Raw genomic sequence first — 19,056 nt, 5'->3', positions numbered from 1 at the left:
TTGGGGCAAGGAACAGGGCAAGCAAGGAATCTGAAATACCTTAATAAGTAACTACTGATACTAACAGCTAACTAGCAAACTCAAATCTGAAGGTTCACCTCAAGTTCTGATCTATGTTTAGTAAGCCTGACTCTCAAACAGAAATTAGCCCTGTATGAAGAAATCACCCAGGATATTTCTGACTTCAGGCTCTAAAAGAAAAAGGGAAAAAAAGGAAAAAGTAGTTTCACAGCATAACAGTGCCATAGAAAATGTGAAAGCATTGGAATCAAAGAGCTGTAAGGTCAAATTCTTTGTTACTGACCTGCTGTCTGATAATGAAATAGTCGCTTATATCTCCAGGTTTCAATGTTCTTGCCTGAAAAGGGGGATAATTACTTTCCTAACTGGAGTTCTGGTTTTTGTTTTCTTTTCAGAATTAAATAATGAGCAAATCTGAAGTGTCTAAGAGAGTATATGAGGACCGGAAGGTGCACAATAAATGCTATTGTATTTTTTTCCTCATTATCATTATGATTATCATAATGATATCATATATATCATATATATCATAATGATATATCATTATCATTATGATTACACAGATTTCGGTATAGACAATGGGACAGGATAACCTGCCCTCATGGTTTGAATGGTTATAACTCTATTGAAGTGATACTTGTACATCCTCGACAAAATCATAGGATACACTTTTAACTCTTTTCCCGTGCCCTTACTAATAAGTCATTCTCATCAATCAAGCTTAACCAGGCCACCTATATTCCCGAAACAGCTTCTAAATCTGCCTCCAGACTAGAACTAGCAAGGCTTTCTAATTTTCCTTGCCATGGTTTATTAATGTATTTTGCCTCAGTCACTTTCCTAATTGGCAGTGGCTGACTGGGATGCGTCGCCGACAGCGGGAAGGAGGGCGGCTGGTGGGCTGGCAGCTTGCTGATTAGCATGTGCTGCCTTGTGCCAAAGTCAATTCTGGGATGCCAGGTGTGCCTCCTGTTAGCACTCTGCAGCCCAAGCCTTGTGGAAGACGGGGATCTGGAATGCGTGTTGCAGAGACTGCTTCTGCCCTGCGCGGGCTTTCCTTTTGTTGGTTTCAATTCCTGTTACCGCCCAGGCATTCTACTCCCTTGGCCAGCTTCTTGCGGCTTTCCATCTAAAACCATGTACGTCTCCTTCTAAGGCTGCTCCAAGTGACTTTCTGAGTTTCTCTTTTTTGCTTTTAATTAATTTTTTTCACCTTTATTGAGGTATAAATTGACAGATAAAATCGTAACATATTTAAAGTGTACCATGTGATGAATTGCTATACATTGTCAAATCCCCACCATAGTTAATTAATAGACCCATCACCTCGCATATTTACCTTTCCCGCCTTCTTTTGGCAAAAACATTTGAGTTCTAGTCCCTTAGAAAGTTTCAATACAATACAGTATTATCAACCACAGTTACCATGCTATACATTAGATCTTCAAACCTCATTCTTCTTATAACTGAAAGTTTGTGCCCTTTTACCAGCCTTTTCCTATTTTCCTCACCCTCCAGCCCTTGCCAGGCACCATTCCACTGTTTCTGTGAGTTCAACTGTCTCTCTCTTTGCTTTTGATTTTTTGTCCAGTTCTTACGGAATGCTTTTTCTTATCTCTTCGTGGCTTAATCATAGGCTGCAAATTCCTATGTCCATAGGAACTAGGCAGGGAAAATACATAGGTAAGGTGGGCAACAGTGAGGAGTAGTAGGGGCTGTGGCAGACCAGAGACTGCATGTCCAAAGGGGTGGTTGCTACTCAGTTCCCGTTCAGTGTTGCCATGCAAGAATACGAGTCCCTGTTTTACCAAATTTTCGGATTTTTTACAATCACCCTTTTTTAAACAATGGAAACGACTAGCATCTACACATATACATATGTTCCCATAATTATATATGCATATATTAAGATAATAAAAGATATATTATATGCAAAATCTGTCTATCTATTTACCATCTATCTACTATCTTTTCTATCCTATGTAACTCTATGGTATTCAGCAGCCAGTTCAGATAAAGTGAAAGAAATGGTCTTGTATATGAATATGGGAAGTAGTTGAAACTGCAGAACCGGAGATTATAAACTCTAGCTAAAAGAACTTGAATTCAAGAAAGAAACACACACACACACACACACACACACACACACACACACACACACACACCACTTGGATTCACAGAACACTCTACAGTATCCTTGGTTCTCAGGAAATAATCAGAGTTGCTCTTTGTTAAATATATAAAGCAATAAAAGTATCCGTTTACTTTAAGACTTAAGAAACCCTGTGCACATACTGTTTCATGGATCCTCTCAGCACCTCTATGAGGTAGATGACACACATTTTACATCCATTTACAGTGGAGAAAATCGTGTTTAGAGAGGTTACACACTTGTTTAATCTAGAAGTGGAGACAGGACCTGACAGGAGACAGAAGCTAAGCTCTCTTTGCTCCTGGTGCAGTATTTTTTCGAACATGTAGTAAGCACTCAAGAGTATTAGCTGCTTTATAATTAAAGAAAAAGATCTATATTCATTATTTCAGATCACAATTCTCTATTCACTGAACACCAGACACCTCATAATTAAGGAACTTTCTGCCAGACAGATGACTGGTCTCCCCAAAGTTTTAGTGGAATGTTCTTCTTATGTACCAATTTTATGACCACCTACAGTATGTAGCTCATATGTTCACATACCAGGTGCACAGAGCCCATTTTGTGTATAGCTTTTTAGAACTAAAGGAAGAAACAAGTTTTTCACTAACCAATCCCACTGTAAACAAGATGTTTCTAATATTAAATAACTTGCTGGACATGCTGCTGAGGGGAAAGGAATGCCCCAGAGTAGGACTAAATGTTGAGAGAATCAGACAATGATGAGGGAAACAGGATAAAGGGAAGGTAAGAATGGGGAAGGGAGGAAGAAGACTAGAGACAACATTGATAAAAGTATGGAGAAAGCAGGTGTATTGATAACTCAAAATGAAAATCTAATAATTAGATATTTAACATTTTGCTTCATAATGTATAGTGTACGTTGAGTAAAGAATTTTAACCTTACCCAAATAGAGGTTTGGCCTTTGCCCTCAGCTTCTGGGAGGAAATCTCTAGGCCTTGGAATAACACACCTGAGGGGACTGGCTTTGTTTGCCTGAGGGCTATGGGCCAGTCAGCCAGTAACAACTGGATTTAAGGTGGCAGGTTGTTTTTTATGTTTTTTTAATGTTCACTTATTTACTTGGGAGAGAGAGGGAGAGAGAGAGAGAGAGAGAGAGAGAGAGAGAGAGAGAGAGAGAGAATCCAAAGCAGGCTCCATGCTGTCAGCACAGAGCCTGACATGGGGCTTGAACTCATGAACCATGAGATCATGATCTGAGCCAAAATCAAGAGTCAAATGTTTAAACAAATGAGCCACCCAGGTGCCCCAGGGTGGCATTTTGTTCTTGTTGTTTGTTTGTTTGTTTTTACTATGCCACATTAGCTTGTCCTTCTAGGCAATGGAAACTGAGATCAGCCACAAGACCAGTCAACCACACCCATGTGACAGAGCCCCAACAAAGACTCTGGACATTCACGTGTAGGTGAGCCTTCCTGGTGGGCAACGTTCTGTATGGTCACATATCAATGCCAGGAAAGCAATGCTGCCCATGGCTCCATGTGGAAAGGACAAAGCTCTGCATCTGAACTTTGCCCAGACTCTATGCGTTTCTTCCCCTGGCTGATTTTAGTCTGTACCTTTTCCCTGTAATAAACCATAACCGTGAGTATAACAGTGTTCAGTGTATTTTATAAGTTCTAGCGGGTTATCAAACTTGAGGCTAGTCTTGGGAACCCCTTGACCTTACAGTTAGTGTCAGAGTGATTGCAGCCCTCTGCACTGTGTTCCTTCTAAACATAATTAGCTGATCAATTGCAATGAATAATTTTTATTAATTGCTTTCCCAACAGCCATTCAATCTTCTTTTGGAAGTAGCCCTCTGACTTCAAAATTTAAAGAATTAAGAAACTACCTTTTAGTTTATATGATTTTAGTTTTGCCAGTCTACCTCTTTTTGAACTCACAAATGTATATGCTTGTCTATCTACCTATATCTACCATCTACCTATTTAAAATCAGTTTTCATTTACTTATTGTCTTAATTCAACTTATTTCCTATCCATTTAGAAAGAAACAAAAATAACTGCACTCCTTAAATTTAAATTCCAGAGGGGGAGACAAATTACATAAAAAATATTTTTCTGTAACATACCAAAAGATGATATATGCAATGGAGAAAAAAAGTAGAGTAGGCTGGAGGAACAGAAATAGGATTGGGAAGTTGTTTACAAAGTTCAGGTAGACTGTTAGGTGGTTCTCTTTGAGAAAAAGACAGTTTAGAAAAGCCCTAAGGAAATGGAAGGAATGAGCCACACAGGTATCTGCGGTAAGAGGTCTGGGCAGTAAGAAGAGACAAAGCTCATAAGTGAATGAGTGGCATGTTCATGGAATAAGGAGGAGGCCAGTCTGGATGTTAGGCTAAGTGTAAGAGATAGGAAGGGTAGCAGAAGTAGAGCTTGGAGGTGGGGCGAGTTCATACTGCATTAAGACTTACTGACTTCTGAAGGGCCTTTCATTTTTACTCTGACTATATTGGTGAGCCAGTGGGTTTAGAGAACAGGCGTGACATGATCTGACTTACGTTTTGAAAGTATCCCTCTGGCTACCATGTTGGGAACAAAGTCCCACAAGAGTGGAAACAAGAAACAGCAAAAAGTCTAGTGCAGTGTTATGGACTGAATGTTTACATTCTTCCAAAATTCATATGTTGAAGCCTCAATGCTTAGTGTGGCTGTATTTAGGGATGGAGTCTCTAAGGAAGTAACTGATATTAATTGAGGTCATAAGGATGGGGTTCTGATTCAATAGGACTCAATAGGATTAATGTCCTCCCTGTCTTTCCCTTGTCCCCCCTCAACCCCATGTGAAGGCCAGGTGAGGACATATGAGAAGGTAGCCATCTGTAAGCCAGAAAGAAAACTCTCACCAGAAGCCAACCCTGCTGGGCCTTGATGATGGATATTTAGCCTCCAGGATTGTGACAAAATAAATTTCTGTTGTTCAAGCCTCCCAGTCTGTGGCATTATGTTGTGGCATCCCAAGCAGACTAAGACATTCAGTGATCAAGGAGAGATATGATGGTGGTTCAGTCTAGGGTATAAGCAAGGTTATAGGTTTTAAGGAGAGGAGGAATGAAAGTTCAATTTTGTGCATAGTGAGTTTGAGATGTATACTGAAAATCCAAGGGGAGATGTAAGGAAGACAGTTGGAGGGAGGAGGTCTGGACAGAGATATAAATTTGGTAATTATCCCATCAAAATTGTAGCATACCATGATAAAGGATGAGGTTACCCAAAGTAGAAAATATAGAGAAGAGAATGGCTAAATATTGATCGCTCGAGCCCTCTGATATCTAAGTGGTCTGGAAAAGAGTATGGAGCAAAGGAGACTCAGAAAGCATGAAAAGTAAGGGACAGCTCAAGACCATATGTCTACCTTGGAAACCGAATGAAGAAATTCTTTCCAACAAATGTCTTCTCATTTAGTGGGAAGAAAGTACCCTTTCAAAGGCTGCTATTAGATCAAGTAAATTGATCTGAGAATTGGCCACTGGATTTAGCAATGATGAGGATTTCGACAGGAATAGTTTTGGTGAAACAGTAGAGACAAGCTTGAGTTGAGTGGGTCTGAGAGATCATGGAGAAGAAAAATGGAAGATATTAAATAAACATTTAATATTTAATTAAATGTTTAAAATAAACATTTAATATTTAATTAAATAAACTTCCAAGTAAAACTACTGAAAAGAAGAGAAATGAAATGAGGTGGCAGAGAGAGGGTTAGTAGAGTCATGGGAATTTGGTTTGAGGATGAGGTAAATAACATCTTATTTGTATTTCTGTTGAGATTATAAAGGATCACAGACACTGCTGATGTTAGAGAGAATGGGCAGGTATTGTTGGAATAATGTCCTTGAAGCAGTTGAGAAGGGATGAGTTATAGTGCACAGGTGAAAGGGTCAGCATTGTATCGAAACATAGTCAAGCAGAGTTTGTGAGTGTAGGCGCTTGAATAGATGAGGCTTTGGGATTCTAGGGAGGTTCTTTCCAATTGCTTCAGTTTTCTCAGTGAAGTAGAAATCAAGGTCATCATCACAGAGCTAAGTGAGATATAAATGTGATACAAACAGCAGTGTGAGGATGTGTGAGGAATTACTTTTTCTAATAGGAACCCACAATTCTTCTTTCCTGTAGGAACTAGTCCTTCTCCATTTGCACAGTGGATCTGAGAATACCCACTGGTTCAAAGGGTGGCTTGTAACCCAAGTCCCACTAATAATTGTGTACCTGCCCACGATTATGCATTAGGACAAGAATGTGAACTGTGTTAAACCAATGAGATTCAGTTATGGAATTTTGAGATGGAATGCACATCTAAGATGTGTTTTTTGTCTACACTTACACAAGCTCATGGTTAATTACAAATGAAGTTAACTAAGGGGTATAAGCCAGCTTGACTTGTGTTTCACGTCACTGTAATTAAAAGAACCTTGACTAAAATTGAATACACACTAGCATATATGAAAGATTCTGAAATTCCCTTCAGACAAACAAAACACTGATGATATGATGTCAAAGAAGCTGGATTCCTGCCCAGATCTGTCTTCCCCAGAGGTTTACGGAGTTCATAACTCTCGAAATATGCCACTTGGGAAGTGATTACTGCTACTAAAACTAAAGCAAGATCTGACCATCCTTTATGTATATCCTGACAAGAAGGAGAGAATTAAGTCATAGATAATAAATAGTAACAATAATGCAAATAATTGCATAGCACTTATTATGTGCCAGAATTGTTCTAAGTGTTCCATGTGTGTACAAATATGTGTATGTGTGTGTTTATTCCTTAAACTATGTCATGATGGAGTTTTCATAATCCTAATTTTACAGAGGGGTGAAACTAAGGTGCAAAGAAATTGAAAAAAAATAAACTGGCCAGAAGTGACCTAAATTGATAGTAACAGAACCAGATTTTGAACCAAGAAACCATGGTTCCAGAATATGTGCTCTTAATAATTTTACGGCCTTTATAGCAAACTACTATATTTTTCTTATGGTAGCAGAAACTACTAGCTACCAATCCAATATTTAGTCAGAGTATAATATTTGAACACTGAATTTATTCCACATGGCAATTTCTCAGATTCTCAGTTAAGAGACGTAGTTGGGCTAATGATATATAAATAGAGATTATTGGGTGGGACTACTGGGAAACCTTATGAAGAGGTCTTTTGCCCTTTTTGGTTATTTCTTCCTGTTTCCTGGATATGAATGTGATGGCTGTAGCACCAACAGCCTTTTTGGCCCATGAAGCAAAACTCCATGCTAAGGATATCAAAGAAGAAAGACAGAAAGAAACTGAGTCCCTGATGCCCATAGTATGGCCATACTTGCCTTGGACCATCTACTTGTAGACTTTTATATGGGAAAAAAAAGACCCTCATATATTCAGTCACTATATTTTGGATTCCCTGGTATATACAGTCAAACTGAATCATAGAAATCTGTAGAACTAAGAAGAAAAATGAGCAATCCAAATGTATCTTGTTTGGAATTTTAATTATTTCCTAATTCATCATATAAGACAAGCAGCTAAGGCCCTTGTATATGCCATGAATGAAGCATGAAATATAAAGCATTTGACCTCCCTGTACTTTTTTACCCGACAAACTTACACCCTAACAGATGTTTGTTATTGGATTTTAGTTTTTAATAGAGAAAGCCCTCTTTTCCATGCTAAATATAATATTAAGACAAAAATACCAATATATATTTCTTATATATAATCTTATTCATATATTCATATGTTCATATATAAGCTTTTATATAAACTTAGTCATATAGGCATAAACTTATCAATAAATTTGAAAAGTGATTTGAATTCAAATATAAAGGTAATAATTGACCAATCTGTTATGATTATTTCTCATTTATATAAAGTTCTGAAGGATGTTAAGCAACTGAAAGGACCAGGGCCACAATTTCACAAAATAAAGAAATGTATAGATATGTTTATACAAACACAAAACGAGGTTGGTATGTTGCAAATGTACTGTCTACTCACAGGAGCTTTGAAAGCACAAAGCCTGAGATATAAGGTTAAAATCACCCAAGTGCTTTCTTATTCTATTGGCAACAGGGGGCAGTTACCTCATCAGGAAGGGAGCTGTGTTTGATTTTTATTAAGGTACATCCCCCAAAGATCTAGAACAGTGCTGATAAATAGATGCTCAGTAAGTATTTCGCTGGTGTTGAATGAATTGGGCATGAACACTCAGACAAATATCAAAGAAGGCTTTTGTCATCGCAAGATACACGGGCAGTTCCTTTGAAAAAAGATCTTTGAAAAATATCAAGCTGGCTCTACATTCACAAAATGAATGCAATAGACAAAAACCTGAACAGATAAAGCCCAATATAATGGAACAAAGTCTCTAATACCAAGGGATACATATTATACTTTCTTTTTTTTTAACATTTATTTATTATTGAAAGACAGAGACAGGCAGAGCATGAGCATGGGGGGGGGGGCGCGGAGAGAGGGGGAGACACAGAATCTGAAGTGGGCTCCAGGCTCTGAGCCGTCAGCACAGAGCCCAACGCGGGACTCGAACTCGCCGTGAGATCATGACCTGAGCAGAAGTCAGAAGATGCTTTACTGACTGAGCCACCCAGGCGCCCCCATATTGTAATTTCTATTCCTATGCCTACTATCTTGTTTGCTCTATTTTCTTTTTTTTTTCTTTTCTTTTTTGTTTTAATGTTTATTTATTTGGCGGGGGGGGGGGGGGGGGGGGGGGGCGCCACAGAGGGAGACACAGATCTGAATCAGGCTCCAGATTCTGTTCTTATTCTATTCATAGCATGAAGCCAGATCTCAAAGGTTGAAAAATTTGACTTCTGTCTCTCAGGGCATATTAATTTCTTAACTGTGATAGTTGTTTTTTTTTTTTTTTTAATTTTTTTTCAAGGTGTTATTTATTTATTTATTTATTTATTTATTTATTTATTTATTTATTTATTTATTTTTGGGACAGAGAGAGACAGAGCATGAACGGGGGAGGGGCAGAGAGAGAGAGGGAGACACAGAATCAGAAACAGGCTCCAGGCTCCGAGCCATCAGCCCAAAGCCTGACGCGGGGCTCGAACTCACGGACCGCGAGATCGTGACCTGGCTGAAGTCGGACGCTTAACCGACTGTGCCACCCAGGCGCCCCGACTGTGATAGTTTTTTTTTTTTTTTTAATTTTTTTTCAACGTTTTTTAAATTTATTTTTGGGACAGAGAGAGACAGAGCATGAACGGGGGAGGGGCAGAGAGAGAGGGAGACACAGAATCGGAAACAGGCTCCAGGCTCCGAGCCATCAGCCCAGAGCCTGACGCGGGGCTCGAACTCACGGACCGCGAGATCGTGACCTAGCTGAAGTCGGACGCTTAACCGACTGCGCCACCCAGGCGCCCCAACGACTGTGATAGTTTTTAACCTGAGTGGGTTATCCATCACAGAAGGCCTTACAAGCATGAGGAGGGCAGATGATTTAATGATCTCTCACTAGCTTGTAAACCCGACTATGAATTCAGAGACAGAGATCTGAAGAGGTTAGAGTCTGGCTTAGGTATCTGCTCTGTATCAGTCAGATGATGATGTTCAGATACAGATAGAGGCAGAAAACAGGCAATGGTGGAATGAAGGTGGAATAGGATGGCTACGCAGCTTTCAAGTTCCACTGAGGCAAGACATCAGATTTTTGTTTATCTTCTACTTGTGCACACGCATATATCACATACACTCACACAGGATTACATTTATTACAAAACTTTACACAGAATAATTTGTAGAGATAATACTAAAAATGTTCTTACCACCTAATGGTTTTAATTGATACGAACATCTGACTTTTGGATGGATCCCTACATCTTCAGTGTAAATAATTCACATAAAGTGTACACATTCAAATATAGCCTGGATTCTTAATTTTATACATGTTAACTTTTACAACCAATCGTTAAAAGCTTTGGTACATTTGTTATACTCCAACCTAGCAGCCTTGACTCTAACACATTCCATTGATTCAAAGTTAAATATTTATTCATGTATATATCTCTCCTGTATATTTAATTACAGTCCTGTTGGCCTCTTTTAATGTATACATCTATGTCATTTATACTATGAAATCTGTCTTTATTTGCCTCAATTTATTTTCTTCACAACCTCTATTAAACAAATACTTCATCATTCTATTTTATCTGACACATATTTACATATAAATTTAGATCCTTCTGGAATATTAATTCAGTAACAATTATGTAATTTTATCCTAAATTTTTTTCTGTATTACTTATGCTCTGAAAATCAAGCACCTTTATTGTTTAAACTATCTGAATGGAAGTTTTCTCTTATTTTTTGCCACATCATTTTTTTTTCTGCTTTTGCCTCAAAAATTTGCAATTTTTGAAATAGGTATCTGAGAAGATACTTCTGAGTCTAAATCCTGGGAAATCTTTGATGTGATCATTCCTTGCTGGCTTTTTTTTTTAATCCGTGACTTTTAAAAAGTATTTTACTAAGGTGAAATTCATATATATATATATATATATATATATATATATATATATATATAATTAACCATTTTAAAGTATACAATTCAGCGGCATTTATGCATTCACAGTGTTCTGCAAACCACCACCTGTCTCTAGTTTCAAACCCTTTCATTACCCTAGAGGAACATCCTGTTCCTATTAAGGAACAACCAACCCCCATTTTCCCTGCCTCCATTTACTGACAACCACTAAATGCCGTCCATCTCTATGGATTTACCTATTTGGATAATTCTTATGAAAGGAATCATACAAAGACGTTTTGTGGCCACATTCTTTCACTTAGCACGTTTTTCAAGTTCACCCATGTGGTAGCATTCTATCAGTGTTTAGTCACTTTTATCGGTGAATAATGTCCCATTGTAAGTGTAAAGCACATTTTGGCTATCCATTCACCTGCTGGAGGAAATCTGTGTTGTTTCTACCTTTTGATTATTACTTACGATGCTGCTATAAACATTTGCATACAAGTTTCCATGGGAACATATGTTTTCACTAATCTTAGGTATATACCTCAAGGTGGAACCATAGGTCATATGGGAAAAAATTCTATATTGAACTTTTTAAGGAAGTGCCAAACTACTGCCCACTGAGGTTACATCATTTTACATTCCCACCAGCAATACATAAGGGTTTCTATTTCTCCACAACATCACCAACACTTATTTCGTGTGGTTTTGTTTTGTTTTGTTTTGATATTATTATTATTAGCATCCCAATGTGTGTGAAATGTATTTTATTGTGGTTTTGATTTGTATTTCTTTAATGTCCAATGTTGTTTCACAGCATTTCATGTTCTTGTTTGCCATTTGTGTACTTTCTGTAGAAAAAAAGTCTATTCAAGTTCTTTGTCCATTTTTTAAGTCTGGTTTTTAGGGTTTTTTTTTTTTTTTTTGGAGTCTTAGAGTTCTTTATTAATTCAGGATATTAAATCTTTATCAGATATACAATTTGAAAGTATTTTCTCCCACATGTAAGTTGTCTTTTCACATTCTTGATAATGTTCCTTGAGGCACAAAAGTTTTCAAATTTCACGAATCCAATTTATTTATTTTTTCTTTGTCACTCATGCCTTTGGTGTCAAATCTAAGAATCCATTGCTAGGCCTAAGATCGTAAAGATTTATCATATGCTTTCTTTCAATAGCTTTATGGTTTTAGATTTTATATTAAAGTTTTATATCCATTTGAGTTCACTGCTGTATCTGGAGTGAGGGAGGAGTCCAACTTCATTTCTTTGTATGTGGTGGTCTTCTAGCTGCAGGTACCCTTGCCAAAAGTCCCTAGAGTGGTGTTAATACACTCAATTCACCGTGAATGTTTCTCTCTTGATTTTATTCTATTGATCTATATGTCTATCTTTATGCCACTACCACACTGTTTTGATTAATGTAGCTTTCTTTGTACTGTTTTGAAACTGGGAAATGTGTAGTAGCCAACTTTGTTTTTCTTTTTCCATATTATATTGATTATTTGGAGCCTCTTATAATTCCCTATGAATTTGAGGATTGCCTTTTGCCATTTCTGTAAAAGGCCATTGGACTTTTGACAGGTATTGAATTGAATCTATAGACCACTTTGGGGATTATTCCCATTTTAACAGTACTGTCTTCTAATCCATGATCATGTCTTTCCATGTACATGTCTAATCCATGTACATGTCTTTCCATTTAATTAGGTATTCTTTAATTTCTCTCAGCAAAGTTTTTTTAGTTTTTCAGTGGAGAAGTCCTTCACCTACTTGGTTAAATTTATCCCTAGGTATTTTATTCTTTTTCAATGCATTGTAAATAGAATCATTGTCTTAACTTCCTTTTGAATGATTAATTGCTGGTGTTGAAAATCAAACCAATTTTTGTGCACTGATAATAAGAATAGCTAATATCATATAGCACGTATTAAATGTCAGTCATTGTTCTAAACATTTTACATGCCTTCAAAATACTAAAATGAGTTGCTGTAGCCTGTTAAGATAGAGATACCTTGTGCTAGCCTGGGTTACAAGGCTCTTGTCATCTAGGCCTCAAACAATACTTCTATCTGTATGTATCTACACTAACACTGAAGAAGTTCACGGCAACTGAACACACTATGTGCTTCCATCCCTTGATGATATGGCACAGTCTACCTTTCTGGTAGGATTCCTGCCTAATTCCATCTGTCTGGGAAACTCCCATCATCCTTCAAGACTTAGCTCAAGTGTTAACTAAACTACTTAACCAGTTCTTTTAGAGAGGATCCTTGCTGCTTTCTTGTAATAACTTTTATATACCTCTTTTATAATGCCTTAATCTTGTATCACCATTATCTCTTCTGCTTATTCTGTTGCCCTCCGCTATTACTGAACTAGTTGAATGCAGGGACTATATTTTATATGTAATTGAGCTCTAAGGCCTGGTACAATATCCAACAGAATGTATCCTCAATAAAACGTTAAATGAACGAGGGGAACAAACACACAAAGGTAATCTACTTTGCGCAAAATGTGTTCAGCCTACTTCGATTCATCCAAAAAGCAGTAATTCCCCTGCATCGTTAAAATCAAGAAAATTACTTTATTAAACACACTAGTCATAGTGAATGACTATGGGGGGTCTCTTTCTCTTTCTCTTCTTCCCTTTCTCTGTCTAACCTGAAATACAAAAACCATCTTTGTCCATCTAAAAAGAGAACAAAGCAGAAATAAACATAGAAAACCCAGAAATATGGTACTATTATACTCCAAGTCAAAGCCTCTAAGAATATTCTCTTTATGCTAACATGGAAACAAATGCTGAAAAGCAAAATGAAAAGAAGAGCAAACAGAGAGGGAAGGAAGCAAACAATAAGAGACTCTTAAATACTGAGAACAAACTGAGGGTTGATGGGGGGGGTGGGGGAGAGGGGAAAGTGGGTGATGGGCATTGAGGAGGGCACCTGTTGGGATGAGCACTGGGTGTTGTATGGAAACCAATTTGACAATAAAAGAAGAGCAAAACAGAAAGAAGACTGAATATACTTCCAGAAAATCTGAGTAGTGTTTATATCTCTTATTAACAGGGTGGCACTGACTCTGTATTTAACTCTCTGAGCCTCAGCTTCCTCACCTCTAAAAGGAGCCGATATGCCCAGCCCCACACACCACAAATTACTGGTGTGAGTATCAAGAGAGATAATGCCTTTGAAAGTTTGCTACAAAACATAATGTGCTGTACAAGAAAGTGTGTAGTTATTCACTCACCGAACACAGTTCTTGCAGGAACAGATTCTCTGTTAAGCCAGAATGACACTTGGGAGAGAATGACAGTCATGATGCAAGGCAGATAAGTCTGAATCACAAAATACCCAATTTTTCTTTTCAAGTGGAAATGAGCTGTCATTACGGTATATTCACCTAGAAGAAAAATTTAAGAAGCTTAAGGAACTGTAATAGTCAATAGTTTGAACATTTTGGAAATGGAACGGATTTGAGAAAGAACAGTCCCTGATTTAAAAAAAAAAAAGAATTTATCACATATACGCCATGAAAAGTATAAACCTTTAAATGCCTCTTTAGCATAGCAAGGATTTTTAAAAGTGAATTTTAATATTACCAAGAAACTTGCACTACATGCCTGAGGTACGGCATTTCTCTTTCTCCCCAGGTCATGCTTGTTGACCAAGGGGATACAGCATGCACAAATGCTCTCTGATCATGAATTATCTTACTTGCTCAGGTCTCTTATCCCCACTGATACCAACTTCCAGTCTCTGCTCTGATTGTTCTAACTCTCCGGCTTTTTAAAGTGCCAGTCTCTGGTCACATCTCCAAAACTGACCCAGTCTTCTGGCCCAAATTTTCCACTTTGACCCTGTCTTCTGATTGTCTCAATGTTGTATGTGTACTCTAATTCACTACCATTATTTCTATCCAGTCCTGAGAGCTATCTTCCTTTCTGGTCTCTGAGGTTACACCTGACAGATATACAATCATTAGTTCAATGTGACTGCTTTTTCTTAGATGAGTGTGGCCCTTAGAAAAGGCATCAGCTTGGGGCACCTGGGTGGCTCAGTCAGTTAAATGTCTGACTTCGGCTCAAGTCATGATCTCATGGTTTGTGAGTTCAAGCCCCGCATCAGGCTCTGTGCTGACAGCTCAGAGCCTGGAGACTGCTTCAGATTCCGTGTCTCCCTCTCTCTCTAACCCTACTCTGCTCACGCTCTGTCTCTCTCTCTCTCAAAACTGAATAAATGGTAAAAAAAAAAAAAAAAAAAAAAAAATTTCTAAGAAAGAAAAGGCATCAGCTTTCCCATGCAGGCCAGTAGTAATTATCCAGAAATCAAGAGTTGAATAGTCATAAATTATCCAAAATAGGAGGAAAATAATTAGAAAACTAGGGAAATTGTAACACTGTTTGAGGGTAAAATTGTCTTGTCTGAAAAGACATGCACTCTTTGAATTGGCAGTATATTTTAGACCACTGTTTCTAAACTTTATGCACACCTCCTTGGAATCTCCTTGGAATCTTGTTAAAATGCAGATCCAGACTTAGTAGGAAGTCAGGTCTGAGACTGTAAATATCTAACAAGCTCCTACAATCTGTGCTGCTAGTTCTTGAGCCCAGGAGCAAAAGTTGTTAAGCAAACTAACGTATTTCCAATGACTTCAACCCATCAATTTTATTATAAACGTGCTTTTTTGCAGGGGGCACCTGGGTGGCTCAGTTGGTTAAGCGTCCAACTTCGGCTCAGGTCATGATCTCACAATTTGTGAGTTCCAGCCCTGTGTCGGGCTCTGTGCTGACAGCTCAGAGCCTGGAGCCTGCTTTGGATTCTGTGTCTCCCTCTCTCTTTGCCCCTCCCCCACTCATGCTCTGTCTCTCTCTGTCTCAAAAATAAATAAACATTAAAAAAAAAAGTTGCTCCTTTTTAGGCTTATTTTACTAACCTGTACTGGATTTAATTGTCTCCTTCCCAATTGATTGGCCCAGCAGATCATATTGATTTAACCTGGAACCATCAGGAGCAACTTGCACTGAATCAGATGCATTGTAAGTCCAAATATAAGTGACCTCTGAAGTGGTATATGCATCTGTAGAAAAAAAAAAAATTAAGCACTTTAGTTAAGAACCATCAACAAAGTGCAACATCAAAAGTTATATATTACATAGAAACACTATTTATTATAAAACTTGATATTTATAGATAATATTTTATAGAGTAAAAAAAAGTCTTTGAAATTTACAACTTTCAATATGAAGAATGTTGAAGCAGATCAAGAGAGAAAATCATGACCGCAGAGTATTTTCATTGCAATCACTTTGAGAAGTGAACAGCAAATATCTCTTCAGAGCTTACAAAAATCACTGAGCCCTGAGATGGTTAAAATATCTTCCATAATTCCAAGGTAGTAGATGAAGACATTGTAATAAATAGCTTTTAAATACCCAAAGTCCATTTAAATGGCTCGCTTCGAAATAGCAATAGCAATCTCTTACGAAATAACGTTTATAATTCAAAATGATAGCACTCTCTGGACATAAAGGTAACTTATTACCATATGAGAATACTGATGAATTGCATTGTATTTAGTTTAAGGACTGTTTTTGTAGTTAGTTTTGTAAGTTTTTCTTCAAAACCTTTCCCTGGTTAAGAACTAAATGACTTGGCTCTCATGATTCAATGCATTTCATTAGAAGAATGAGAACTAGTTATTGCAGAACATGTAAAATAAATCAGAATGCCATAATCTCATCAAGATATATGTACTCCTTAAAAGATGTTCATTTTAAAATCAATGCACATAGATCTCACTGGACTATACTTCTATAGCATCCCAGTTAATTTATGGACTGGCAATAGACAAAACATATACAGACCCGGTATAACCTTCTGATTTATTTGGCCAAAGATACAGAACTTAGCAGAAGTTAGATGATTCTAGTGCTGGAGGGCAGGCAGCATATCTTGTCTTAGCCTTTCTCTGGCCCCGGCATTTCCCGTGTAGTTGTTATGACCTCTCCATGAAGATAGTCTCTCCAGCAGTTGAATTAACAGATAATTCTTGTTATACTACTGACCTGTTGAAGAACTTCTATGTACTTTTGCTCATGGGAATGTTTTAGAAGCATTAGTTACTCCTGGTTCTTGAGCAAACCTCAGCATTAGAGTTACGTTGTCAATTAGAAGAGAGAAAGGATTAGCTGTCTCCAGCAATATCCCTGCCCCTAGCTCTCTGGGATTCCGGAAAATTCATTTACATGCCATCGACAAGGTTTCTAGTTCGATAACATTGTTCTGGGACGACCCTGCTACCTATGTTGATCCAAGGTCTGAGATCACAAATAAATTCACACTTAAGCATCAGTAACAATAAAGTGAATGTTTATGAGTTTGCATCTTATTTTCTGTGTGGTCTTTAATAGCATGCTACAATGTTGCCTGGTTTCTGAGTGTTACTACTAAATGTTAGTATCAGTGAAATACTCTTTTCACTGTTTCCATATTCACCTATATCCATAATTATATTATATTCTGTGAACCAATATTTGAAATAGGATTCTAAATATATCTATCTATCTATCTATCTATCTATCTATATCTTTGTATGTGTGTGTATACACATTTAATAGCAGTTATATTCCTATAGTTGGCATATGAATTCTAGTTACTCTAAAGTCTAAGTCTGTATTAATTTCAATTAGTTAATCACTGATGATTCTATTATGATTAAATAAGTAACATTGGTAATGTGGATAACTAGCAATCCATTTGAAGATCATCAAGTGGCTTGTTTTGTTTTCCCCATGAATATACATCAATAGTTGTGAATATTAATAAATTATGAAGTTTTCTTACGTGTAATCATTCTACTTTTGAATTGTGATGTTTAACATTTAAACATCAATAAGAGAAAATAACACCCTACAAGTGAAGTGACACTTTTGAGGAACTAGTGAGACCCTGAAGGGCAGGGACTCTATCTTGCTCATGTCTACACTGCTTGCACCTGGCACAGAGGCTGTCACCCAGAAAAAGTTCTTGGTTCATTCTTGCTAGATTGATCAATAAACTCGCAATATTTTCTTATGTTATTTAATTTTACAGAAGATGGAAATCTGCATAGGAGCCCAAGAATCTGTTAAAGAAAGTGACTGATACTTCCCATGTGTTTCATGAAAAAGCAATGATAGCATTTCATTAGTCAGACAGGAATATGGTTTTTAGAGACTGGTGAGAGAAGACAAAGCAGAAAGTTACGAAAGACCAGAAAGGCATTCTTGGCCCACAAACACACATGTAAACCAGGAGACCATTGCAGTGTTTATCAGTAAAGTGTAAAAAAGGAGAGAAAGGTAGCTTGTTTTACACATTTTACCATAAACTCTATCTCTAAATTGGATTTTCATTAAATAATTACATTTAATTCTGGTAACTAGCCCATTTTTGAGTCCTAATCTGCATTAAACATCAAATGCACCTTGACTCGATTCTGAATATTTGATAACCAGAAAAAAAAACCCAAATTATTTTTAATTATTAACTTTTATCCCAGAAGATGATTTACAATCTCCTTTGGACTAATGGACAGAATATATCCAGACTCCCATTCAGGAACTTTTAAATAGCAAGAAAATATATAAAGAGGTAAGGCAACAGAAATAAAGCGAAACAAAAATGAATTCAAAATTGTACATTTATACAAAAGATGCTTCTTTAATTTGAGGACAATGATAAGTTTCCATAAATCCTATCACTTTAGGGGAGACAAGGGGGCTTGTAAGCAAGAGAGGAATAAACAAATGGCTGTTTCTGCCAAAATCTGTTGTGCCAACATTTTAAGGTTTGGGTTGGTTTGTTATACCATGCTCAATGTCCATACTTTTAACACTTATGGATCAGGCACCTACTGTCGTCAAGGATCAGTAAAAGAATATACAAATTGTTCCTTCAAAGTGTCAGAAAACAAACATGAAGAAAATGAAATCCAAAAGCAATTACTTAGAGAATGCCTAACAATAAACTTTGCGTGTTGTCAGTATCACTTTGAGATGGAGAAAGCCATGTTCTCAAGCATGCAATATTTCACTACTCTGTGGACACACTACAGGGGATTTTTAAATTTCATTTAACATATTTTTAAGCATATTTATTGCATATTCAAAATGGAGACATCAAATCATTTATATTTGGTGCCTTAATGGTACTGACTTGCCCAGTGAAAAATTCCTTCCCTTCTTGAGCCGTTGCTGCATTTTGAATAAATCCTTTCCTTGGTATCAAGCCTTTTCAATTTTCTCTTTAATGCCATTTAGGTAATGCAAATGAGGTTTTCTCTGCTGCATCTGCTGTAGTTTTTTCAGCATCATGTTTATGTTGTAT

General features: G+C 37.2%; 1 protein-coding gene across 3 annotated transcripts in view; it reads right to left on the bottom strand.

The window, feature by feature from the left end:
- GABRA2 (gamma-aminobutyric acid type A receptor subunit alpha2) overlaps nt 1-19,056 on the bottom strand; it is a 128,070-nt gene that overhangs the window by 34,149 nt on the left and 74,865 nt on the right. For all 3 annotated transcript variants that reach the window (XM_011281893.4, XM_019829558.3, XM_023253146.2), the window contains 2 exons: nt 15,623-15,766; nt 13,937-14,089 (listed from right to left, as the gene is read on the bottom strand). In XM_011281893.4, coding sequence (XP_011280195.1) covers nt 13,937-14,089; nt 15,623-15,766 — 297 coding nt within the window. The remainder of the gene's footprint in view (nt 1-13,936; nt 14,090-15,622; nt 15,767-19,056) is intronic.

Source organism: Felis catus, chromosome B1 (genome assembly GCF_018350175.1).
Source record: "Felis catus isolate Fca126 chromosome B1, F.catus_Fca126_mat1.0, whole genome shotgun sequence".
Taxonomy (NCBI): Eukaryota; Metazoa; Chordata; class Mammalia; order Carnivora; family Felidae; genus Felis; species Felis catus.
The sequence above is the reverse complement of the archived record's forward strand: the minus strand, read 5'-3'. Positions and strand labels throughout refer to the sequence as shown.